Raw genomic sequence first — 26073 nt, forward strand, 5'->3', positions numbered from 1 at the left:
CTGTATTCCAATAGATAAGCATCTGTTTTTCTTGAAGTGGTCCTTCTTTCTATCTTCTACTGCAACGGTGGCAATGGTTGTGGTGGTGGTGACGGTGGCAGTATTGTTCCCTACATGCTGACTTGCAGGGCCATGGATTTGTGCATTGGCAGCTTCAATAGCAGCTGTTAGTGCCTTCATACTGTCCAAGCTTTCTGTGGAGTTGCTAAGTCCAGACTGACTGATGATATCTCCCCTCTGTCCATGCCCATCCATATATGCATCTTGGGCAGACTCTGTGCTGCTCTGTGCTGTGATGGAAATAAACGGTTTGGTGGTAGTTCTTGGTGGGACTGGAGGTGGTGTCTTCTTATAGGTGGTAATGCAGGATGACACTAGAAAAAATGTATGAGAGTTCTTGATTTATTGATGCTGCAGGGAAAATGGATGCAAATATGGTTTCAAAGCATCAGTGAACATGGACAGAGCAGATGTAAAGGGGATGCTGTTAGCCAAAGAGCTCCCAAAAGTTCCAACATAAGGCCCACGGAAGTACTTGCTTATCAGTGTCCTCTGTTCCTACTAATGCGAGTGGCAGAATTGCTAGTAGAGGGAGGGAAATTATCTATTTGCCAAGTTCCTTCTTAGCCTTTTTAGGATTGTTTTCTCCAGCATATTTTCTACTAACTGTTCTGAGTCCCATAGGAATAAGTCCTTCCACCAAAACGTTTGTTCTGCTCATGGCTTCCAAACAGATTCACAAGAGTGATGAGTCTCTCAACCACTAATCCTAGCTACTTCATGCAATTTTATTGCAATTGTTTTCTCTCTCTCTCCCCTGTCTGCTGTATTTGCCCAGCTTATGTAGAATTTTAAACTGCATTTTTCTGATCAGAGAGAGATTCCCAAACCGTCCTAGGTCAAAGTCTCTTAACACTCTTAACAACATTCTTGGGTATGTGCATTTCTTGCTATAAACCATCTCACTTGTTGCACAGACTTCTCAAATACTTTGAAATGCTTTGTAAGCTGCTAAGGATATATTTAAAACAACATTTTGCCATGCCTAAATGTCTTCTTATAAGTATAACAGTTCTGGGAAAAAAAAATTGCTTGATTTTCCACACAGAGAGTTACACACAATGAAGTCAATGGCTAAAAGCCTGTCAGTCAGTGGCACTACTTAAAGGAAAGTGTAAACATAAATGTTTGCAGCAACAGAGGCTTTAATAAAAGTTTATGAGGACTCCTCTTTTCATATTTTGAAGGCCATACTCTCTGTGTAAGTGGTGCTATATGGATTTAGAAGTTTAGCTTGAGGTTCCTGAGTTGAAAACTATGTACAGAGGATTACATGCAGAAAGCACTACATGGAGATAAAACCATCTTCCTTTAAGGGTTAGTTGGCAGCTCTGCATTACTGGAGTTCTGGAATGCTTTCAAATGAGGAAAGAAAGTCCATTAAGAACAAAAAACAATCATGATATGCTCTATTTTTTTAAAGAAAATAAATGCAGGCATGAACCTGTGCAAAGTTCAGACACAAACATGTTAACATAAATTCTTATTAACAGTAATCATATGGCAAGAAATGATTCATCAGATCATTTTAATTGGCAGACGTCTATGCCACCCACATAAAAGGTAACTCTACTACAGCTGTTCTGCTCTGTGTTTGCACTGTACGTGCTTGTTGAGCCAGAAGCCATTATGGTATTAATTTGACTAGCTCAGATCCATATGCCTTCTATCTCCAGATAGCTGTAGGAATAGTTATAACGTAAAAGGTGTTTCCAGGGCATGAAATCACACGGGATTTTTTTAAAGGACTGTAGCGTAAGTTTCTGATAACATGTCTGGACCCATGTTAAACACATTGAATGCTAATGGAAAAAGAACGTTTCACTAAAGCAGTGAGGGTTTTGAAACTATGATTCACTTCTGAAGAATCAAACAGAAACCACAGCATTTTTGAGAGAGGAGATGGCTAAAAATGAACTTGTCAAATTTTAACTCTGGGGAAGTGAATAGTTGGTAGGGGTTAAAGGTGTTTAATAAAGTGCTTATGACAAGGCTGATATCTGAAACTAAGAGAAAAGGTGACAGTTTTACAAAAGAGGATTGTGATTTTTGTGCTGTTCAGATGCTGCCAAAAAGCATTTGTCGTGACTGGGCACATTCAGGTAAATCAGTTGCTGTTGCTGCAGCACAAGCGTTTGCTTGGGCTTACGGAGAGTTGTGGATGCTGCTGCTTGGGTGATGACCCACGTGGTTTGTGGTCTGCAGAATGTTCTCTGAGTGGTGGAAATGTAAACTGAAATTCACCACTGAAGAATTCAAAGCACATACACACATACATATCCAGGTAACGCTTTGAGAAGCTGGTGCCAAACTTGTCTAATAGAGCTTGGTGTGCAATGCTACGTTGCAATTCAGCAAAGAATAAATTGCACTATTTAAAATATGCTGGGCAAGGTCATTGTGGAACTCCTGGGGATACGCCAGCATCTTCAGGACATCCCAGCAAGGCACATATCATTTTTCTTACATAGCAGATAGGGAAATGATAATGAAACACATTCAAAAAGTACTCTTAGGTAAGAGAGAGAGCATCAAAACCAAAAAACAAGCCTTAACAAGACTGGTCCCCACATCTCTAGTCATCCCCCACCAGAAAGGGAGTCAATAGCAACTCCCTATCGACAGCTACCATGCACTCTGGACACAGCAGTACAAATACAGAAATGCCTGATTAAGATGTCTTTCATCCTGTTCGTAAATGTACTCAATGAGGAGTCTAATCCACACTGCAATGAAAGATGTTTGCACTCAGCTAATTAAATCTGAAGTTATTCTTAAGAGGGGGAGAGAACTGACAACTCATATGGTGAAATTGTAAAGAGAAACAGCAAACGTTCTTTTAGCAAGTCAAAACAAATCCTCAGTTTCCTGGAGTCACGCAGCACATACTGTACAACTCTGGAGAAGCAGAGTGTGCAAGTCATAAAAGAACCCCAGGCACTTCATTACTGGAAATGATGTAAGCTCCTGCCGCTCCTCTGCAGAAACGACAACAAAACAATGCTCAGGCTGCTGCCGCTGTCAGAGGCAGCTGCACTCGAAATGTTGTAGCTGGCTGAGCCCTCCAAATGGCTGAAGCACAACAATGAAAGGGATTCGGTGCATCAGTTTTTATCTGGGTGCTTTCAAGAACCTGGCAACTTGTGACACGGCAACCTGAAGGATCTGCCAGCTATTCAAGTGGCTATGGTATTTTAAATGTTAAGCTGCTTGAGAAACAAAATGTGTTCTTCCCAAGAAAAATGACAAAATGCTGGCACTTTCTCTGTGTAGCCAAGAGAGCCTGAGCATTCAGTTGGTGTGGGAAGAGCACATCAACGTGCTCTGTCCCTGCGGGCAAAGGGGAAGCTCATCCATCCAACTCTCCTGCAGCAGAGTTGGTCTGCCTGGTAGCAGGACTCTGAAAGAGAAGACTACAGGATCATGGGATGCTTAAAAGAGATGGAGAAATCCTCACTTCACACAGAGGGAACTTTCAAGGGGTTTTGCACATGAAAGTTAGTTTAATACCCATCAGGAAGTGAATTTAAAGGGCTGTATAAATTCTCTGATAAATACATTCTTGGACATGGATCAAGGAACAAAGTTCTTTATGGAAACTGATCTGACTGGAGAGTCAAGTCAAAGTAGTCTCATTTTTCATTAATATTGTTTAGACATGGAGTTTGGAGTTAATCAGAAATGTCTTTTTCTGAATAGCAAATGTGTATATGAACCCTCAGTTTGTCACAGTATAGACTAGCTTTTCATATTATTTTTCAGAGCACAAATGCTGCTGGAGCGGGTATATATTCCTCTCCTGCGACATATACAAGGTTTAATCCAGAAACTAGTTAAGTCATGTGCAAGAATCCTCTGACTCCCAAAGCACCTTGAATCAGGCCCACTGTTTCCAGCTGTATCAATCCACCAAGTAATGCTCTCCTTTTCCTTTTGATCTTTATCCTGTTTCTGTGGCCTGCCTTCAGGTTACAGTTTAATCCCAAATACCTATGGAAAAGCACTTTCTCCAGATTAACAAAAAAAAAAGTCATGGTGTTTGTCCTCCTAGCCAGTATTTCCAAACAACTAGCTCATGGGACAGGAATTTGGAACAGGGAGTGTCAACCACCCAGTTCAGAGGGAAGTCTAATGATAAAAAAACATAATCCCAGATTGCATAATAATAAAGGCTTGAATTTGAATGTTTCATTGTAAGATCACTTCAGTTGTTTAAACATGCTCACTAGGGAGATGAGCCCTTGGGAACAAACATCAGCATGCAAACACAAATTTTTCGTTCAGTGAATGGGTGCTCAGGAGAACCCCAAGGCAGAGTAATATTTGTGAAGAGATCAAATTCATGCAGTACTTTGAACAGTTCAAGTGATGAGGTATGTGAGCAATATCTTTCTAATTTGGCAGTCTCATATAAACTTGGTTAACAAATACAAGAGTAAACGAAAGTGCAAATTTAAAGTTAATTAACGTAATGGTGTTTCTCTTGAGAAAGAGGAATAATTCCACAGTTTGAAAGGAGCAGCAAAAGGCACAACTTGTGTACAGCTAAGTATGAAGGTACAAGGCAGTTCTTCTACCCTGCACAGACGGACCTTAGTCTGTTAAACAGATGTGTTAACAGCAGTGCCCTTGCATTTCACACAACTGCAACACAAAACATGGATGTAGGCACGTCTCACAACTGCAGCCCCAGAGCACCCCATACAGAGGTGCCGTGCTTGATTTGGCTTGTTAGACTTACATAGAGCTGTTATTCTCTTTACCATGCACTTATTTCCTTAATTTGTTGAGGTCTGGGGGGAAACGCTTGGAAATTGGGTTTCAGATCCTGTATTGTTGTTTTTACGTGCAAAACATTGATATGAAATTTTCTTAATAAAAAACTGCTTTCATGTAGCAGATGGCTTCTGAGGATGTAGAGATTTACTATTACCAAACTGAAATAAAGATTTTTATAAGAATTTAAACTGCCCAAGGGAATACTACCAGTGTGAGCTACGGATGTCATTATCCCATATGAGAACTACTGAAAATCTATGTACCACACCATCAGGAGTTCTGCCAAGGCCATGCTTTTTCCATACTCCCACCACTGCCAAGTCAGATATGTTATCTGACGAAAGCCCAGGTTACACTGGGTTAGGAAACAGGCATAACTGATAACTAAAATCCTGCAGAAATCCATACAAAGTATCTAAACTACCTTTACTGCACAAAATAGCACCACAGATTTAATATCCCATGTACTCTGAGGTCTAAAAGCCAGTGCTGGTAACCTTTTCATAAGGCTGGAAATTTTTCATTGCAAGTAAGGTGCCTTCAGCTTCCTAGCTGGATACAGTGAAGGACCTCTTGAAACCTAGGAGAGGTGTGAGACTGCATATGGCTCACCCTTCATCTCAAACGGGTCGAGTTAGAAAATCTGCATGTGCATAGTCAGTGGATGACAGGTGAATATTTGTTCAGCAGAATTTTTTTTCTTTGAATGTCTGCTGCTGGAAGCTGCTGATGCCAGTCAGAAGTTTAATTGCTATCCCAGGGAAGCTGAATTAGTGTACAGAGAGCAGCTGAGACAGCCAAACGTGTTGGCTAAATGCAGTTTATCACTAGGATATCACCACAAATTATGGATGCACGGACAAAATTCGGTGCATTGTAGACTTCCTATGAGACACACTGCACTCCCTGTACTATATAGCCGTAGCTTTACTTCTCTATACATAAAAACTACCAGTACATTAACAGCACACAACTTAAGCAGTTCAACTCATGTGGCCTCAAAGCCAAGAAGCCTATAAGCAACTGAAACTCTAGAAAATTCACATAAACTGAAAGTCATTACCCAAAACAGATTGTTGCTAGGATGGCTTATAATACTTTACTCCTAAAAGCTGTGAACTTTACTGTTGTCAAAAAATTAGGGCTCGGCTTTATCTCTGCTGAAGACACAGATAAATAGGTAAGCATATGACCATGTGCAGTCCCTAGAGTTAACTACAGCTAATGCCTATGAACTGCCTTGCCTTTCTGCCTGGAGCAAGCAGCTGGAGGGGACAGCAGTACTATTTCTTTCTGCCATTCCTTCGCCAGCAGCTGTCTCCATGAGATCAAACTGCACCGCACCTGTGGAGGTGATGCTTTACGGAGGGGTTCGATCCCAGACATTGGCCCATGGGAAGTGACGAAGCTATATACCCACAGACATATGAACAGCTGCTCAAACTGAAATTCAGTCAGGCTGAGATGGAAGTCAGAAGTGAAACTATTTTGGCCTTGTCCTTAAACTCTGGCTACCAACAAAGCACCTGGAAAAACAACAAGAACTGCAGGGATGAGGATGTGAGTCTGTCCTGGACAGATGCTTTCCAAGAGCTTTGAAAATTCAAACTGCTTTAAAACAGTCATGGTAGAAGGTATCTGATACCGAACATCAACCTCTACATTCAATGAAGCATGTTGAAGAAGAGTGAAACAAAAGAGAGAAAAACAATACAGCACTGTGGCCTTTTTTAGTTAGCATGTGAATTATTTACCATCTCTTTTGATCTGTACAGTATTTTTTTTCTGAGCAAATCAGGGAAACACTTCTTGATCTATAGCTTAAACTAAGCCTAGCGAACCATTCAAATACTTTCTGCACTTAAATACTTCACCAAATATTTCATACTTCCCCGCCCCCCCCCCCCCCCCCCCCAATTTTGGAGCAGTCATGGAAAACAGGAGACACAGTATAATTTTAGGTTTAAAAAAAGTAGATTTAAAAATATTTTATGTTTCAGAACTTACATGTCATAAAATCACCATGGTATGAAATTAATAAGCTTTCTGAATATCAACACATTAATCTTATAAAAGGCATTTATGGAAAACAGAGGAAACCTTGTGAAATATGGTAGTTTTATCCCACTTAGACTAAGAGTATGTAACAGTAAATAAATGTAATAATATGCAGCTTGATGAAATCAGATCCTTTTCCCATATATTTTCCAGGAAGCAACTTCACTGGCACTTTGATATTACACTTTGTTATGTGTTACTGCAGCACTCTCAAATTCAAAAATTTGCATCTTTTTCCCTCTGGCAATACTGTTAATAAAACAAAATGGGAATTATTCTTTTAATGTGGAGTTGTGCTAACCAAATACAGACACATATATGTAAGCAGCTATTTAAGTAAAAACACAGTGCAAGAAACAAAGCCTGGATTTTCAGAAACACAGGGGGTTGAACTCCCTGCAAATATTTAGCTACCTTAGATAGGAAGATGTATTTAATAAGTTTCAAATCCAAGCACAGTCTGAAAAACTAATCCCTTATTTTTTTGCCTACTGAGGAATGGTTGACTGTAAAGACTTTAGCTATAAATGCACGTTGCAAGTTCTTGGAGCTCATTGCTTGTAAACCTGTCTCCTATTTACATTTCTGAATTGGATCTGGAACCTTGAAAACCTGACCTGAACTGTGAATACACAACCTAATTTCCAGACTATAACAGTAGTTCTTTCAACATGCCAAAAGTGAGTGTGCCACAGTGGAGCCCACACTTTACACTCTGTTTGGGCGTGTTACTGTAGGTGCTGTTCCTTGAAATTATCATATAATATTTGTAACTGCTGGTGCTGGACATATTAGTATACTCTTGCAAGTTTTCCCTTCAGTTCAGATGGACTATTTAATATCTGAGCAGCCAATACATAGGAGACTTAAACCCTATCAAATGTGGAGATACATTAGGGTGGATGTGTGGTCAGAGCTAAGCCCACATGTTACTAAAGCTCTCCTGAAGCAAGTACTGTGGGTCATACCATTCTTCACAGTTTGTTAAGAAGCGCTGCCTTTTGTTCTTCCTGAGCCTTTGCTGCCAATCTCTCATTCTCCTGTGGTGGCAATGCAGCTGAGTGATGATAAAGCAAGTTTAGCAGTCAGTCGTTTTAGGAGAAGCTTGTCATAAATTTGGTGGAGAAATTGTATGTTGAAATTGTACAGCTTTTGTCACATAGGTGGTGGACTAGAGAATAATTAGGACTCTCCTCTTGTAAATATGTGAATCCCAGAAACTAACCTGTGAACTTAGAGGAGACTTAAGCAAGCCAATTATCTCTGAGTAATCTGACCATGTGACGTTTAAGTTAGCTAGATATTAATGTAGTTGGACATCACTGTTCTTGACGTTACTGCAAGGATTGTCTTTTTAAGCTCTTCACTGCAACTGTCTTTCAAAAGGCAGTATTTGGATGAGTTATTGACATTTCAAAGTGTGATTTCTTTGTAAGAAAAATAAAAGAGACTGTAAAAGTTGTTCCCTCTTCCTCAATCTGGAAATGTACCTTTTTTCTTTGCTGCTGCTGTTAGCAAGAAAACAAGCTTCTGCTGGTTTTTACTCCCAGTGGTTTTCTGAACACTTAATAAACTTAAGGTAAGGTAAGCAGAATTCTGTATCATTGCACACACTGGTATCAAGCTGGTCTCACAGAATTTTATTAGTGATGCTTCTAGATTGCCTTAGAAATAAATTAGTTTAAATTGCTAGAAACTCACTCCTAATGTGGACACATTTAGAAGTGGATATGACTGATAAGGTCTTTTTTTAAACTTAAATGGAAATGCAGTGGAAATAAGAGCGATTCCCTCAAAGAGTTTGTTCCAATTGACTGTATCAGTTCAATGATTTTAAACTGATTTCCTTTTATGCCATGCTGTGCAAACAAGCTGTACATTGTTATCAGTTGCATTCATTTGAATCCACTGAAAACTGTACAGGTACAATTTAACCCAATAACAATTTTGAAGTTTAAGAGCCCTCTTTAACTTTCTGGGTCGAAATCAGTTCTCAGGGTTGTTCTGTTTGAGTTCGTTTGTGCCTGCATGGTTTGGTTACTTTTATGTCTGGAAATTTTTAAAAGCTACAATAAAACACAGAGCACAGTGAGAAGCATTGTTACTAACGAACTTTTCAAAGCTGACCCACACTGGGAAAGTTCTGCACTATGAGACAGTTATATTCCTCCAGTCATTAGGGGACTGGTATACACAGCAAATACAGAAATGTAGGTACACCAGTTTTGCATGTTATTCAAACCTAAGGCTGTTCAGAAGCTTTTAAGTTTTGACATAGACTATTCAAATGTGTTTAATACAACCTTTGTGAGATGGAATTTACTGTTTTTGGTACAGTAGCCACCTACTTTATTAAGCAAACTACCTCATGATGCTGATGAGTATAGGCTGTGATTCCTCACAGCAGAAAGCACTTTGTCACCTGATCCAGCAAAGGACTCGGATATCCTTAAACTCTTGAAAGAAAGTATGTACTTTAGCTTTTCTGCTCAGTCCCCAGTGACATGAAGGCTTTACTGCTTTCATATAATCTCAAAAGTCTACCTTTCGATTTGTTTTGAGAATCTTATTTTATGCTACTTGATATCTAAGATTATATTAAATAGTTTGGCTAAGAGTTAAAAGTTATTCAAATGACAGCAATGATGAAGGGCTGCTGTGTTTCAATCAGATATATGTTGGGAAGAAAGTCAAATGCCAAAGACAAGAAAATAAAAGCCAATACAAACTAGAAGAAGAATGTGATTGATAAAAACAACATGAACAACTTTTTAGCTACTATAAATTGCTATGAAGCACCACAAGAATTGACATACATAATCTTTCTACCAGCTTCAATGTAGTTCACTGTAACTCAGAAGAGCTATGCAGGTAAAACACCACATTATATTATTCTTATAGATAATTACTAATAAACATAAATTTAGAAAACCAGCATTCAGGAAGGAAAGTATCATCTGGGTATTGAACAAGAACATCTGTTCAGTGTGAAGTACTGACTTGTTTTTAAGCAGCCAGTACTGCATTTTTTAGTGTGCTTAATGCTTTTGGGGTGTTCCAGCCCAAGCAGGAATATCTAAAACAAACAAGTTGTTCTTGTATGTTTCCTAAAAAAACCAAAACCAAACCAAAACCAAACCAAAAGCAAATGCAAGAACTGCTTGCAGCAGGAAGAAGGAAGGGAAGAATGAAAATTATGACTAAATCCATGCTCCAGGCTGAAGAGTGACTTGTCACCTGAGAGAGAATTATGACCCAGCTCAAAAGTTCTGCCTCCCTGATAAGGTTATCAGATGACCTGTTAAAAGTCACCTGTCAGGGCAGATCCTCTAGCGCCGTGGGGGAAAATCCAATCCCTTCTCAAATGAGAAGGAAATGTAGACAAAGGGTTTACACAAGAAATTATAATTATCTTTGATCTAATTTCAGGTAAAATAGCAAAACTGACTTAAGCTTGAAGACGTTAACTTTTTTCAAACTGTAGAAAAAAAATGAATTGCTTGGTGATGAAGGCATATGGAAAATGTGTATGAAACATATTCTGTCTTGAAAGGAATGAAAATCTACATCAAACCCTGATTTCCCATTTACATTCAAATTAACAATTTTCAGCCTTGCTCAGTGACAGGTTGGAGGTCACTGTGAGTGACCTAATCTTTTTATCTATTTGCTTGTGTCTATGACAAGAGTCCTAGTTAATAATGCAACAGATCAGCTGAAAATACTGGTTTGGTGTGAGAAATTCCTAATGATCAGCCTGCCTGTCCTGAGTACAAAAAATATTGACATCTCACTCGTGGTCACCACAGTTTACAGATAAAAGCATTTAAACAAATCTGGACACAAGAATCACTTCTTGTTGGGAGACCCGAACTAGCAAGAGGACATCACCAGTTCCCAGAAGACATTTAGACAAAGGAAGATGGTAGCCCTGGCACACATGAAAGAGGACAGACCAGTCTTGTGTTACTTTTAAGTGAGTTGTTCTCATTTCTTTCCACATATTTCTCCATTCATTAAAAAAATGCCTGTAAAAGAGGCCTTGAAGAAATTCAGTTTCGAAGTTTGTAGGAGTTGTCAGATACAAACTCCTGTAACTTCCTTGGAGACATCAGCTGCGTGTCTGATGATAGTCCAACAGCTTTTATTTCCTTCTTTTTTTTTTTGTTTGTTTCTCTTTTATTTTAAAAAAATCAGTTTAGTACAGGTGGAAATTTTAAAACTTGCCAACATGATCCTGAAACTCTGATGGCTGAATTCACATAGTCATTCCAGTGGCAAAAATCAGAGGTTTATTTTACATAATTTCCACAAGGACAAGAAGCATTGTCACAGTAAAAAACCAATTCGAATGAACTTTTCTCTCCCCAATTCACATATTATTTATTTTCCACTTAGAATTCTATTTAGCCAGAGATTTTGGAATTAGTGCTTATGCTCTCAGCCTGAGATAAACCTCCCTTTTCTCTAACCCCTAGACAGCAAAATAATATTAGCGTTTCTCACATTTACATAATTATTAAAAATGAATGATGCATTTTATACTGGCTTAGTTAAAAGCTAAACCCAGACATTTTCTGCTGGCTGAGTTAAAAGGTAGACCCAGGCCATCTATTTAATACATAAGAAGAGAAAGAAAACTCACCCAAACGAATTTTGACACTTGAAAGTAAGACCTTTTGAATCTCTAGACTACAGGAATTCTTTCTGAATATCACAAGGCCAATACAAAATCTTTGCAAATGCCAGCAAAGTGAATCCTACAAGTCTGTACAATTTCACATGCACATAGCAAATCTTCTACACCTCTAAGTCTATGAGATGCAGGAAAGATCAAATCCTTAACCAATGCTCCAATTTTTGAGCTCTCTTCCTACCATTTTCTGCCCCAGCCTGAAACTTCCTCTTCTTAGTCACTCCTCTAATATGACCCCTTTGTCACACACACCTACTTCTCCTACAAACATGGTGTTTCTTTTGGAACAAAAATCTGTCTGAGACTTTGCTGGCTCACGGTGAATCAGAAGGTAACCCAGACTTCTGACTGAAGACGCTCCCACAGGCTTACAGGATGTGAAAGAAAGGGTTAGAGTCAGGTCTGGATCCTCTTGTCCACATTGGTCATAAAATATTTAAAAACAAATAAATAAATACAAACTAATACAGATAGCTGTGAACATTTGATGAAAACAAGGATGCTCAGGAGAGCAACATGCAACCGGGTTCAGCTCAGGCTGTTCAGTTCAGCTCTGCTTTGCTTGAAAACCTTTACATGACCTCAATTTCTGTTTGCACGGATGTTTAAAGAATGTCTGTCTTAATACCAGCACCTTTATCTGCCTGGTTAACATTGCTGAGAACATGTGGTTTTTCATTATTTGTTATTCTCATCAAATTACAGAGTCTGAACAGTATCACTGTCAAATGCCAATCACCCAGCGCAAAAAGCAAATAATTAAAATGGACAGATGATGAATAATCCACAGGCCAGGGTCTGCTTTTCATAAATTGTCTGTTAACAAATGATAAACAAATACATCTGTAATAATGAGGACTGTTCATAAACAACTTGGGAACTGGCAAAAATTATAAATTCAAGATTAAAATCAGTTCCAGTGAGTAAATCAGTCAGCTCTTTTTACCAACAATATTAATATAATTTACTTTTTATCACGGGGGATCTAAGAAGATATACAGACTGTGCGTAGCTGTAGGTCACAGCAGCAGCATCCACGGCTGCACTGCGCCCAGCTGAGAGGACAGTTTGAGGCTAGTTGGACGTTTTCCAGAAAAGTTATTACTTTGGAGTAATTATGCATTTTTATGCATAATTACTCCATACATTTATGCACCCCCGCTTTTTATTTGGGGTTAAGCGTACCCAGATGAAGAGTTATTTTGGAATGACCACGGTACTTCTGGACAATTTCTGGATTTAGGGAGACTTTGCTGCAGAGAGGAGGGCAGCACGCTGAGCCAGCAGTCTCCTCCTGTCACCTTTGTATTCCTCCAAGTCTGTCAAATTGCTGGCACGTCTGATTCTCTTCAGCCTTTAAAGACTAAAAAGGGCAATATTCAAGGTATTGGCTGAATTGGGTGAAGAAAAGAGCAACAAAATGTGTGTGTGAACTTGCCTCTGTCTAAGATTTCTCAGGGCACAGACTTCCCTACCTTCAGAATGGTTACAAAAAGCACGAACAGTTAGATTTCAATAATTTGAAAGGCAGCTTATTACATCCACAATGTCATTGTTTTCCATATAAAATTACTGTTTAATCCATGTACACCAGAAGTGAAATGTACTTATAAAATGAAAAGGAACTTCCTTAACAGTTCTCCTGAACTTGGCACTTAGGACTGTGGATGAGTCATATTTTCCTTGTTATCCCATTCAGTTGACTTTTCTATATGTCTTGAATGTGCTATGTATTAACAGCCAAGTAGGCCACCACAGCAGTTTTCTTTGAGATTGGGAACCTGCTGATTTGACCTGTTTATCAAGAGAAAAGTGTCATCTCAACAGGACAAGATTGCTTTGTATTTTTCCTCCCTATTTTCCTCTTGTGAACAATTTCTTTTTAACCCCCTAGAGCCAAGCAAAAAGCCACTGGTCTAGAGGATCCCCCCCACCATTTATCTTCTTTTCTAATATTTGTCTATCATTCAAGAAAAAAAATACAGGAACTTTTTTTTTTTAATATAAAAATCTAAATCGTGAGTTTGAAAAAGCATACCCTTATTGTTCTTTATGTATGTCTGTGAGGGACTCTTTGTGTCTATCTTTAAGCACAAGCAGTGGAATTTAGACTCTTAAAAGGGAAAATAAATGTATTTATGAACAACCCTATAATGATAAAGGAAAAAGTGCAAGACCTGTCATGACAGAAAAGAGAAGACAATAACTTCAAACCTTGCCATGTTCACACAACAGAATGGACTTCAGCTCTGTTGAGTGTGTTAGAGTACTTCAGGCTGGAAGGCACTATTCACTCTAATTTAAGTTAGTATTACAGTCAAAGAGCTTTCAGTTTTAAAAGCATCCTAAGCTGCTCTGAAATGTTCCAGAGCTTTGTTTTCATCACTTCCACTGCTACAAGTTAAAAGTAAGACCTCCTAGATCATTGTATTAGCCTCACTAAGGAAAACTGAGTCAATGGTACTTCCTCCTCCCCCATAAATTACATGTTGTCAAAAGAAAAACTGTGTTTAAAAGGCTACATTTCACATTCTTCAGGGTTCTGCATGCCACTTGGTCAAGAACTGAGCTTTCCATGACCTTCCACAGCCTGCCATGTGTGAAATTCATCCTACGTGACAATTTTAACATCAGTTACATCATTAACACATGTTCCTGTCTGCACAATGTTTTTTTGCACTTTGCCAGATGAGGCAGAGGCAAGATGAATTGTGACTGTGCACATGCAATTTTCCAATAAAAACAATATGGACATTATTATTCTTGGAAATACATTCAGAAAATTTTACTCTACGTTGTATAACATGCTTTTGGGTGACAGGTAAGCAAGGCACTGGGAATGTATGTTGAGTAAGAAAGAGGAGTCTATGAGTACAATAAATACCTGTGTGCATGTACTTGTCTGAACACACAAATACAACTACCCATGCATGCACATACAGAATTATGTTAATCTTGACCTCTGCCTTTGAGTTTTGCTTTCGTTCCCATTTTATACGATGCAACAAATTTCAGGGTGTGCTTTAGTGTCTTTGGTTTCTTACAGGATGCTCCTTTTGGGTAGCATTTGACATGCCTTGGCATATGACACTGGGAGGGATTATTTGGTCTATCCACAGCTTCCATGCAATCATATTAAATCCCAAAGTATCTCGTAGCACTAACCATTCTGACACAAACCATAAACCACCCCAAAACTACATGAAAACACATAGAACTTGCAGTAAATAAAAGGCTGAAACCTCAAAAGTGGAATGCTATGGGAAGAGAGCAGAAGAACATCAAGGGCTCAACCAGTGTCATGGGCCCTTCTAGGTAAGGGTGAAGGTGTCCAAGTGAGCCTTTCCTACAGATAAATGATTTTATTTGACACCACAGATTAAAGCTAAGAGGTTGGTGTGCCCAGCATTAACTGGTTTGGCAGCTTAGTTCCCTGCCAGTTCTTCGCTTCACAGAACAGCATATAAAGAGATATTCGGAAATGTGTTTTCTGGAAATAGTTTTCTTCAGCTTTAAGGTAAGCGTACATGCATGTGCATATATTTGTATAAAGGTGTTACTGGGACACAGAGGGAATTACAGTTAATAGCACCAGATGTCCTACGGCTTTGTGTCAAAGACAAAAACCCTGCAGCTCGGTTACTCGTGCAACCTGCTTGCTATGGGCTAAAAAAAAATTTCTGCTTATGAGCAAAATAATACACGTTATTTCACTGCTCATTCTAGCACCAGCCCTATAATTACTGCATTCTCAACTATCTTCCACATTCCCCTTGAGCTGTGAATTACAAGCTTTCAGCGTATTGGATACTAGTTCTGTGGCATGATTAGATTACCATTTCCACAGGTTGCCAAAGCAGAAGAATAGCTCATCTAAGTATGAATAGATTCATTTAATTGAAGAGAATTTTCTTTACCTTTCAGACTAATCATCTGTGTCTAGCACAGGGTAAAAAAGAACAGAAATTCTTTGCAAGTTAGCTTCTCTTAGAAAATAAAATTAAACCCCTAGATTTTCTACCCCAGCATTTGAAGTTATGCAGATTTGGGGGTTTTGTCTGGATGCTCAGCAGAGAGCTGTAGTTTGCACAATGCAGATACAGACCTGTTTTGTGTTGTAAACTGAACGCGCCAGTCACTAAGGAGGCCAGAGCATAATGGAAAGTAGCCATTTTGTGTTCATTTAGTACACAGGCTTGGAGAAAAGAAAGACACATATCCATGTCATTTTTTATGTACTATTGAATAGAATATAAAGATTATAAATATTTTATTAGCCATTTATAGGTTAAAAAGGTAATTTGCATGGACTAAATATTTCCTTTTGGAATTCACGAAAACATAACAGGTTTGAATTTGGAATAAGAAGCAGCATTTGAGGATATTTGTTTTTTGCAGGATGTTTTTTGTGTGACCATTTAAATGTGTATGTTCAGAAATAGTCAGATCACCAGTATGCCAGCGGCACCCGTTCCAGTGCTACCAAGCAGCTGTAACCCCAGCCTAATGGGCAGCACCTATCAGATTTACAGCTTTCTTGTGCTTCCAGAACTGCAGGCAAAGCAGGCAGGTGAGTCCACTCTACTGTCTGGTCAAGTATACAGGTAATAGATCACACGCAACCTGCTTGTCTTTTTGATGTGGAAGCTGATATATGGCATGTGGCAATGCGGGTCAGAAGCAGCCTCAGTGGCTCACTGGCTCCACTTGCCCACCATTGATGGGACACTGGTTTTGCTCAAACGCATTCAAATCCTTGCCCTACACAATGGCATAAAGCAGACAGCCCACAGGTTGCCTTCCCAGCCGTTTGCATACAAAAGGGTTTTGTTGGATGCAAAGACTGACCCATGCAGAACACCAGAGAAGTTGGTGAAAACTCATAGGTTCTTCCATTGGTGAGCAGCCTTTGGGCCCATCCCTTACGTTTGTAAATGAAATTCCAGCCACACATTTGCAGCCTGCTTGGCACTCTTATCACCCATGTTTTAACTCTCCGGTTTATGATTCTATTATTTTAATATGGTCTCCAGACCATCTGCAAGCCACCTACAGAGCCTGGCAGCTCACACAGTTTGGGAAACGTTGCCTTGTGATACTCCTTTGTAGTAATTACATTTAGAGCTTGTTAAAAAGCCAAATCTAAACAACTTTGGAGATGTTCAAGGAGAACCATAGATTTCTTCTTGACATGCATCATTATGTAGAAAAAGAACATTCCGTGAAACACAAGGATATTTATTATTCAACAGATTACGCTCCATTACAGCTTAAGCTAGTCTGGAAAGAAAAGGACAGCATTATTTAATTAATGATGGTTTGCAAATTACATCCAGGGAGAGAATAGCTGCCTTTTCAGTTTTTGTTAGCCCTCATGTGGCCGTGTGAGCACTGCTCACAGAAATACTACTCCCTTCTCCCTCACTGACACACAGACACACACATCGTTCTCCTGACTTTGTCCTGACTGTTCCTGAGTGGTTTTCCATTCAAGAAAGCATCTAGGCAAACAAGAACATGCTGCCTGTACGAAAAAGAAGCCCTTTACCTCAGGGTGTCCATCTCTCTCTCTCTCTAAGACAAACACTCCCTGTGTTTTCTGCCGTGGCCTCTCTCCAATCCTTCCACCCCCTCCTCAGCCCTGCCTCACATTGCAGCCTTTCAGATGCTCTTCCTGAGTCTCGCTGTTTCCTGCAAGCCGGTGTGATTACAGTCAAATTCCTCCTTCCTTACAGACTCTCAGGACAGTAGTTTTTCTGCCTGGTAGTTCAATGCGTCCTTCTACTACTAGCTTCTTGTGCACGTGCTGTTCTGCTTTCTATAACAATGCAGCAAATGTCACACTCTTTGTCCAGAAGGATAAAATCCCCATGTAAGCGCCTACTCAGCGCATAACGTATGCCCAAAATGCCTGAAGTTTTCCAGCATGCTGGTTATGCCGTGATGTGGTACTGTTTTTCTGGAAATCCCAGTTACAACCTGACTCCTGTATGCTGGGTAATTTCAACCTGTATAATTTCCGTTCCTTGCTGTGAAAGGAAATCTGAAACAAATGCAAAGCACACTCACAATCCACTCAGCAAATATTGCCAGAAAACAAAAAGAGGAAAAATCTGGAAAAGCCTGTACCAATGGCTATAAATGCCTAGAAAACACATGCACTCTGGGCAAGTAATTTATCCCACTCTCCTTACAACAGCTATATTTGGATGGGATGAACTGCCTTTTGGCAGTGTCTGCCCCCCTCCCTGTACTGAATGGCAGGCCCAGATGTCTAATTTTGGATGGCCAATTAGGCAAGAGGAATCCCAATGCTAAACAACTCCAGCACATTGCTGCACACAGTTGCACCTATTTGTATTTACTCCCTTTTCTCCATTTTTGTCAAGCTCTGAGATGAAAATCTGAACACAAAGAGATACTATTCTAGCCTCAGAGTTTATCTGTCTCGGATACAGTGGTTGTAAATGTGCAGAAGGGCTCCACTTTGCTGTTTGTCTAGCACTGTGCAATGGAAATCAGCAGTTTGTAGACAGCTCTTTCAAAGATCAGAGAGAAGAAATGCTCCTTTCTTTCCTCTCTGATTTCCTCTGAGTTAACAACAGATATTGACCTTATGGATTCACTGTAGCACATTGTGAATTATGTATGAAATGCAATTTCCCTGTCTGCTGTGAACAAGTTTTGGCTGTACTGTTTGCAGTTGACCTGTTGTCAGAGGGCTCACAGTATTCTCAGAGACATAGCTAAGGCAACCCAACTCAACAAAAATAAACTGTTCATTTTCAATTAAAAAGAATATTTTTTAATTTCTGAAAATCCTCCCAGAAAGCAGCTTGTCATAACTCCTCCTAACACAGTTTAAAACCTTTTAAAAGTACATGTTTTATTCTCCCAAGGGTTCAACATGTGCTTAAGGGTAAACTGCAATGTTAAGTAAATAGAATAGAATAGAATAGAACAGAATAGAATAGAATAGAATCCTACAATGATCATCTAGTCCAACTGTCTGACCACTTCATGGCTACCAAAAGTTAAAGCATATTATTAAGGGCATTGTCCAAATGCTTCTTAAACACTGACAGGGATAGGGCATCAACTACTTCCCTAGGAAGCCTGTTCCAAAAAAAAACCCACAAGCAAGGGAGATTCAAAAGTATGGGATGCCTCACTAGCACACCTAGAATCAAGAAATCAACAATGATTATAGCCTACCTATGCTTTTTTCCATCCAGCGAAACTTACTTCAGTGAAGATCTCCCAGATTACATCAAATGAGTGATCTCAGATAATAGGTCCCATACAAAGAAAACCTAACTTTCAGATATAGCCTGGCTTATGCTAGTTCCCTGCTCAGTACATTTCTTGTGCCCTCCGATTCGGTCATCAGAGACCTTCTGTGAGTTGTATACGTTTGACTAGTCTTGGGGACTAAGGTGGAATTTGGGCTATCTTAATATGGCTCTGGAAGTTTTGCAGCCCACTAGCAAATCAGAAAGAATCAGCTGATTTCTCAGTGGGAAAACATATTTTTAGAATTCTACTCAGAACATTTCTCTGTAGTTGGGTTATTAAGAAGTTGGAACATGAGCACATTTCTATGGCATTATTCAATTTTCCTTCCTTTTGTTACATTCAGTTTTAAAGCTTCCAATCAGTGTTTTTCCCTCATCTTACTTTTATTGTCATCCTAGGAACAAAATGCCAACATAACAATGAAAAATAAATAAAGCACTTATTAACAATATATAAAAGCCACAGAAGAGAACTGGATTACTGAAGTTATGAGGAAATTTCAACCAGGTGTTTTTTTCTCTCTCCTCTGTGCAAGCCCCATTAACAATGTACAGTGTGTGCATCAACAATGTACGCATGGTTCTGGATGTGTAGGGCAGGAGTTTAGCAGACCCCCCCCCCCAGCAATATGGGAACAGCATCCAACTCCACTGCTATTTTTCTGAAGCTCCAAGATTATTTTGGGGGTACAAACTACATTCACACTTGAGCTAATAACATGAGTAGAGGCAGAGATGTAAGCAAGCTACCCTTAACTGATGACCACAAGAGTAAATCTGACAGACACTTAAGTACAGCAAGTAGATTTGTGTCAACAGTTCATGCTGCTGATGCAAGGGTTGTCCTGTAAGTTGCACCCAAAAGCAAGCAGAGTTGGCTCGGAATGTTTACTTCTAAAAATTATTTATAAAATGGGTTATTTTAGGTGCACCAAATCCTGGTTTCCTTGTGGGCATGTATAATTTGCACTCATGGAAACTGTAGGAGCCCTCTTTTCTCCTGCTCTCAAGTAGTTAAAAGTTAAACTGTTTAGCTATTTGCATGCAATGAATTTGTTGTTCCTTCACTTAGACCGCTATGTCCTGTTATACATTACACATCCAAGGATTAGATATTGTATACACTTAATTGCTTTTGATCCTGTAGTGGAAATAAATTTTATAAGCCAGCCAAACTTCTAACCACGTATACATCTGCTGTCTCCCTGAAGCTTGCTGACAGTTAATTCCCTTCACATCTTCTGTAAGCTGCACAAGAGGTACTATTCCCAGTGCCCCTGCAAGGTTACAGCCTGCTCCCATCCTGCATGACTAAATCAAAGCATTCCAAAAAACCAAAGGGACAGTCAAGTCTCAGGAATTTCAAAGCAAACGTTTTCTGTATGTCTGGGTCTTCAAATCCTGCCAAATCATTTCTCCTAGTAATCACAAGTGTTTTGTTTAGCACACCAGCTCAGCTCCTGGCTTCTATTTCACTGACAGAGCAGAGACTTTGATTCTGGCTTGACGTACACCTGGATAAATCCACCAATGTTAACAGAACTGCACAGGTATAACTGAAAAGAAATAGAGATACAGGTCTGGCTTTGTGCACACAGATATCATGTAGTAAGTATGCACCATGATTTTTGTAGTAAAACTGCACAGCTTGTTCAAAAGCACACATCCGCAGGGAGTGACAGCCTCCCAGGGGATAGCTTGTCACTGTGGTAAGGCAGCAGGCAGCCCATGACAGATAACACACCTGTCTTAATTGAGGACAACTCCAATACAGATTTTTCAATCCACCAGGCAGCCTGTCCAGAGAATGCTAGAGCTCTAGGAAAATGGCAGTTCCATATAGCATCACTTAAATCAACATTTAGTTTAAGAATGACAAAGCCACTGAAAAGTGTTGCCCTGTACGTAGAGTGATTGAATATGGGACTGTGCCATGCTGTAAGGCAGAGCTGCCAGCTTGTGCCACCCCACCAACTCAAGGCCATGCTGGCTGGAGCAGAAGGTCAGACCTGAAGCTGCAAGGGTTTAACAGTAAGGTTTGCCCAGCTATGCCTAAGGGTGAGCTGGGAGGGAGCTGTCAGCAATAAAGAAGAGTAAATGGACTGATCGTAGCCAGTCTCAGATGGTTCTGAATCAATCGCACACTCTCCTGGGCCACCTCCAGTATGGCACTACCTGTGAGGGGCATGGGACAGAGATGCATCATCACACAGCTCTCCTTCTAGGTGTGATAATATGCTCTCCTTTGGTAAGAGCTGTAGCTCTTGATGTGCCTGCTCTGGGTGGATTCCCAAGGCAATGTCTCTCTGACATCTCCCTGATCTTGCCTGGAGAAGGAGCCATCCACCATTCCCCTGGCTCAGCCCACGTTAACAGCGGTCTTTTATTCTCTGCTGCTACTGCCCCAAACAGAGCCGTTCAGGTAAGACTCCCTTTTTGTTAATGGATGTAAATCTAACAATCTTCCATAGGAATGGATGCAAGTTTTTAATCTAAATATGGAGTCTGCACATGACAGGAGAGAGAAGCAGAAGAAAAGAAGAAAGAAAGGAAAGCAAGCAGGTCCAGATCCACTAGGCTCCAACTCACCACAAAACTTAAGGACAGGTATAATATTCCCAGTTTTTCTCATATGAGAAAGAGAAGCTGTCTTTCTTACACACTGCTCCCTCATACTCTATTTCTCTTTTCCTAACACTCTCAGAAACTTCTGTCTTCACTCAGTCATCCTTGCTCTAGGTTTCTTAAAATTGCAATTGGATAATGACCCTGGCTCTGGGGAAACCCCTTGTCAGAAGGATTCCTGGGGATATCGCCCCTATCTGATGAAACAGAGAGTAGCTAAATTGCCAAAGGACTGACTAAAGATATGGTTCTGTCTTTGTATTAGAAATCCCCTTTTACCAGCAACTTTTTTTAAGGAACCCTATAACACAATACGTATGCTTGTACATTCATGCTCCTGTTTTTTATTTTCTGTCAAATAAGATGCTGATTTTCTGAATATTGTGATCTGTGTGTGTGTTTCATTGGGAATTTGGACCTTAGCCTGAGCACTTGCTACCTTGACCTTAAAGATCCCAAATGTGTGGGCACCATTTGAAATAATTTCCCCAAACCTATCTAAATTTTTCTCTCTCTCTGTGTTTACATGTCACACTTAATCACATGCAAAAGCCCTGTGCATAGCAACACACAGACAGCCCTGCAGTAAATGTAAAGAGGGGATTGCTTAATCCCTTTAGGTTTCCAGTGTCTTCTCTCTCTGCCCTGAGCCATGTCCTGCAATCTTATTTGCTTTAAAGTAACCCTCAAAATACTTTTCAGGAACTTGGTTAATCTGGTATTATGCTTCTAATATTTCAGGGAAGACCATGAATGACATTCAGCTAACAGGCAGTGTGTAGCTATGGACATAATTGCTTCTGAGGTAAAAACCTTGAGCTGAATGTGCATATGGTTTACATTTGTTTTTTAAAAGAAGTCCCTCATAAAGCATGTTGCCTATCCCACAAGGCATAATAGTCTGCAGAAATGGTGGAGATGAAGTCTTCCCATTAATAATTAAATTTCTGTTGCTATCACAGTGGTGAGCATTAGGCAATTACCTTTTGTCTTTGGAGCTATTTGTTCAGATAGCTTTGTAAATAAATCCCTGCCTTCATGGGTCTGATCCATTAAAAAAAAAAAAGAAGAAAACCAGCAAGCTACCTCTTGTTCCAGAAGACGTCAAGGACTTCTGCAAAAGTCATGGCTTCTGCCCCAACCACTATATGCATTTTGTTCACAGTCTTTGATGTATTTATCAATAAGCAATAAGCAGAAAGAAATGCCCACCACTTTTACTCATTTTATAGCTCGTAAGAGAATATTTTTGAGAAACTATGTAAACTCTGAGTCAGCGCAAGGAGTTGTTAAGGCCACTGCTGTCAAATACATGAAGCGCTTGGAATTGCTTCTGTGCTTGACAAGTGTGGTGTGTGTGTGTCTCAGCTGGGGCACACGTACTGACAACACAATCTTTCCAACAACAACCTGCACAGCTCAGTGTTGCAACCTCATGCATGAGGGACTCGGGACTCGGGCAGAAGAGGCAGAACTCAGGCACAGCTATTTTTGGGATATTCTTCCTACTGCCACCAAAGGGGATACAATGGATGGGACTTGTGAATACTGCTGTCCAGGTGTCCTCAACAAATCAGTAGGCTATTGGCCTGCTGATGCTGCCTCTTCCTTCAGTGGCAGCATCCCTAGCAAGCCACTGGCAAGCTGGGGCTCACCAGCTTCCATGTAGATGCTTGGAGCATACACGGTTTAGACTCCCACCCTGTCTCAGCACCGTCCCTCCACCTCTATGCCAAAATCCAGCTACGAGAACTTGCAGTTTAAGGTATGCTGCTTTTTTGCCATAGATTTTCAGACATCAGCAACATGTTGGAGGTACTGCCACTTTTTCCTTTCATTTTTGCTTGCTCTCAAGCACACATTTTTGTGGTAAGGAAGAACAAGGATGTTTCTGTATTTTGGAATGTAGAAGGCTATGATTGTGCCAGTGAAGCTATATTAAGAAGAAGCCTGAGCTAAAGTGTTTATAACCAATAATGAATTTAGCCACTCCTTTTTCTATTCACAAAGCTTGCAAAAAGTTTTTTTAATATTTTTTGTTATGCAGCAGCATTCTATAACACCTCTTATGGATCTAGGTCAGGTTTTAGCACTTGTTTATGAACAGCTCACTTCAACTGTACCTCGGCATATTCAATGTTTATGCTGTATGGCTGAGCAACTTTCATCACAACTGACCATTACTGCTCTTTGTTAATGGAAACTTTTGTAAAGGGTAGAGAGATTAACAACTTCAAAATACCTGCAAAAACATTCTCAGGATCTGAGAAATGAAAACTGCTCTTTGAACTTTCCATGAAAAATACCTGGAAAGAGTGAAAAATGCTGTTTAAAGAGACTTTGCGTTACTTTTCAGATAAAATGTATATAGGGGAGCTGGGGTTAAAAGTCCCTATCCCCAGGTCAGAAATAAATAAATGGAACACTGTAGTGTTTATTCCTAAACCGAACATTATACAGGATGGAATTCAACAGCAAAGTTAAATATAAAATAAATCCAACAAGATTATAGAAGGGCACTGTAACCCTGTCCCTGCAGTGACCCATGTAATAGCTCTATGGTGGTGCTTGTGATGACATGTCAGCAATCCCACATTAAATGTACTTTAAAGGCATATTAGCTTCTCCTCTTTGTGCTTCCAGAGGTGTTTCCTTCGATCCTTTATGAACACATTTCAGTGTCTTCTGTCCTCTTCCCCTTACCCCCACGTTATCTGCAAGCAGTGTTACGTTGCTCTCTCCTGACCTTCCTCCTCAGCTGATCGCTGCAGTGAGGAAAGTATTTCGAGATACCAGCTCATGTTTTTTCCCTCTTGTTTTTAGCAGAAATTCCCTCGCAGCAGCTTGTTCAAAATAGCTGCCATGTGGAACCACTTTTGCAGCCACATAGTGCTGGCAAAGAGCTAACACTGACTTTGTGAGACACGGAGGTAAAAGAGGCAGATGTAGCCCTGGAGCAGCAATGGCAGGAGCAGCGATGGGTAAGGGCGCAAGGAGCAGGTCTCTGTACTGGGTAAATACTGTTTGGGCTGAGTGGAATCAAATTCTCTGGATGAACTGGAGGATGGGTAGGTATGCGGGGGATATTGAATATCATATTTTGCACTTGTGAAGTTACATGCTAGATAGCATTTAATATAGGCCCTTGTCACTTGATTTCAATTATCTCTTCCAGAAAATTAGCCCTAAAATTGTATGCTTGGGAGAGCTTAAAACACTGTAGTTGCCCCACAGATGATGTGGGTAGGCGGAGGGAGCTCATCTGAATGAAAAAACCACAAACTTCTTACTCTGAGGCCACAATTACCACCTCCAAGTTTGAAGGCTGGCGATGGCAAGGACAATTTTTCCATGAGAAACAGCGTAGATGATGCCTGCTTTCCCCCTGGATAACTTCTTTCTCACTTCAGCCTCTCCTCTCTCCATATCTTCATCCCCCTTTTGCCAAATGCCCTGTTGCTTCACCTCTTCTCGGTATCTCCGTGTCCCTTGCTCCAGGCCCCTGGTGCCACCAGCTCAGCAGGGCCAGGCAGGGCGAGTGGCACCCCTGCCCCCACCCTCACCCTTCGGGGCTGCCGGGGCTGGAGCAGCTGGCTTTGCCAGCGGGGATGCAAGCCCCAATTGTGCTTTCATAGCCCACCACTGATTTTGACAAATCCCAGCAGAATGTAAGCAATCCTGAGATCTTTTCCTTATTAATTTGGCTGGAATTGATCAGTGAGTTAAAAAGTTATTCAGGGGGGCATGGGTTATTGGTCTCTGCTGGCCTGCAGGCAGTGGGAGAATTGAGGTTTAGAAAACCAGGTTAAAATCAGCTATTCCTTTTTTTTCTTTTTTTTTTTTTTAAAAAGGTAGAATTTTATTCAGAAGTAGCTGATTCATAATTATGCTGTAAGGTGTCAACAATGGGAAGTCTGAAACACCTGTAGCACACTGTCATCAACGCTGCTTGTGACAGAAGCACTGTGACATGGGCAGCTGCGGAAGAACCTGATCCTTAATGAACCGTCATCTCTGAACTCCTGAGCTGCCTTTGCTTGTGCATTGTCAGAAACTCATTCCCTGTTCAAGTAGTAAGTTTTGTAACGGCAGTCAGGACACACACTTCTTCATCCATGAGGATACAAAGATGTATTCCCGCTTCTGGTGTAAAATTCCGTGTTAGGAGGAATTGCATCTGTCACCTGAGGTTCACATCTTAATGAACATTAGCAAATATCACCATTTGCTGCCATTTGGATCTTGCAGTGAAATGTGGCTGATTATACTTGTTGGATGCAGGAGCTTTATTAAAATCCATAAGTTCAGGCTATGTGCAAATAAATACAAGGTATATTCCACTGGCATGTATAGCTGTTTTCTCTGTGTATATACTTTTCATCTATAGAAAACTTTTCAACACCTGTTTTTGCTTTTCTTCCTGAAAAATGATGCGAAGTTATTCCCTATGCCTCTTACACTATTCTTTTTCACTGTGTGCTGACACATATGGTGGAAAAATGTTCACGGCCTTGTAGAAAGCAGTAAAAAAAATTACTGAGATTTCCTAGTAGTCCCATT

The 26073-nt window shown here is 40.2% G+C and overlaps 1 protein-coding gene and 1 long non-coding RNA gene across 8 annotated transcripts in view; one reads left to right on the top strand and one right to left on the bottom strand.

The window, feature by feature from the left end:
• Positions 1-26073, bottom strand: part of DLGAP1 (DLG associated protein 1) — a 358503-nt gene that overhangs the window by 49487 nt on the left and 282943 nt on the right. For all 7 annotated transcript variants that reach the window (XM_080381374.1, XM_080381373.1, XM_080381371.1 and 4 more), the window contains one exon: positions 1-374. In XM_080381374.1, the coding sequence (XP_080237500.1) occupies positions 1-374 (374 nt within the window). The remainder of the gene's footprint in view (positions 375-26073) is intronic.
• The window catches only part of LOC308061438, a 35698-nt gene continuing 9922 nt past the window's right edge, over positions 298-26073 (top strand). The window contains exon 1 of the long non-coding RNA XR_013927227.1: positions 298-26073. This exon is cut by the window's right edge and continues 2730 nt beyond it. This is a non-coding gene — a long non-coding RNA (uncharacterized lncRNA).

This window comes from Falco punctatus, assembly GCF_963210335.1.
Source record: "Falco punctatus genome assembly, chromosome: 3".
Lineage (NCBI taxonomy): Eukaryota > Metazoa > Chordata > Aves > Falconiformes > Falconidae > Falco > Falco punctatus.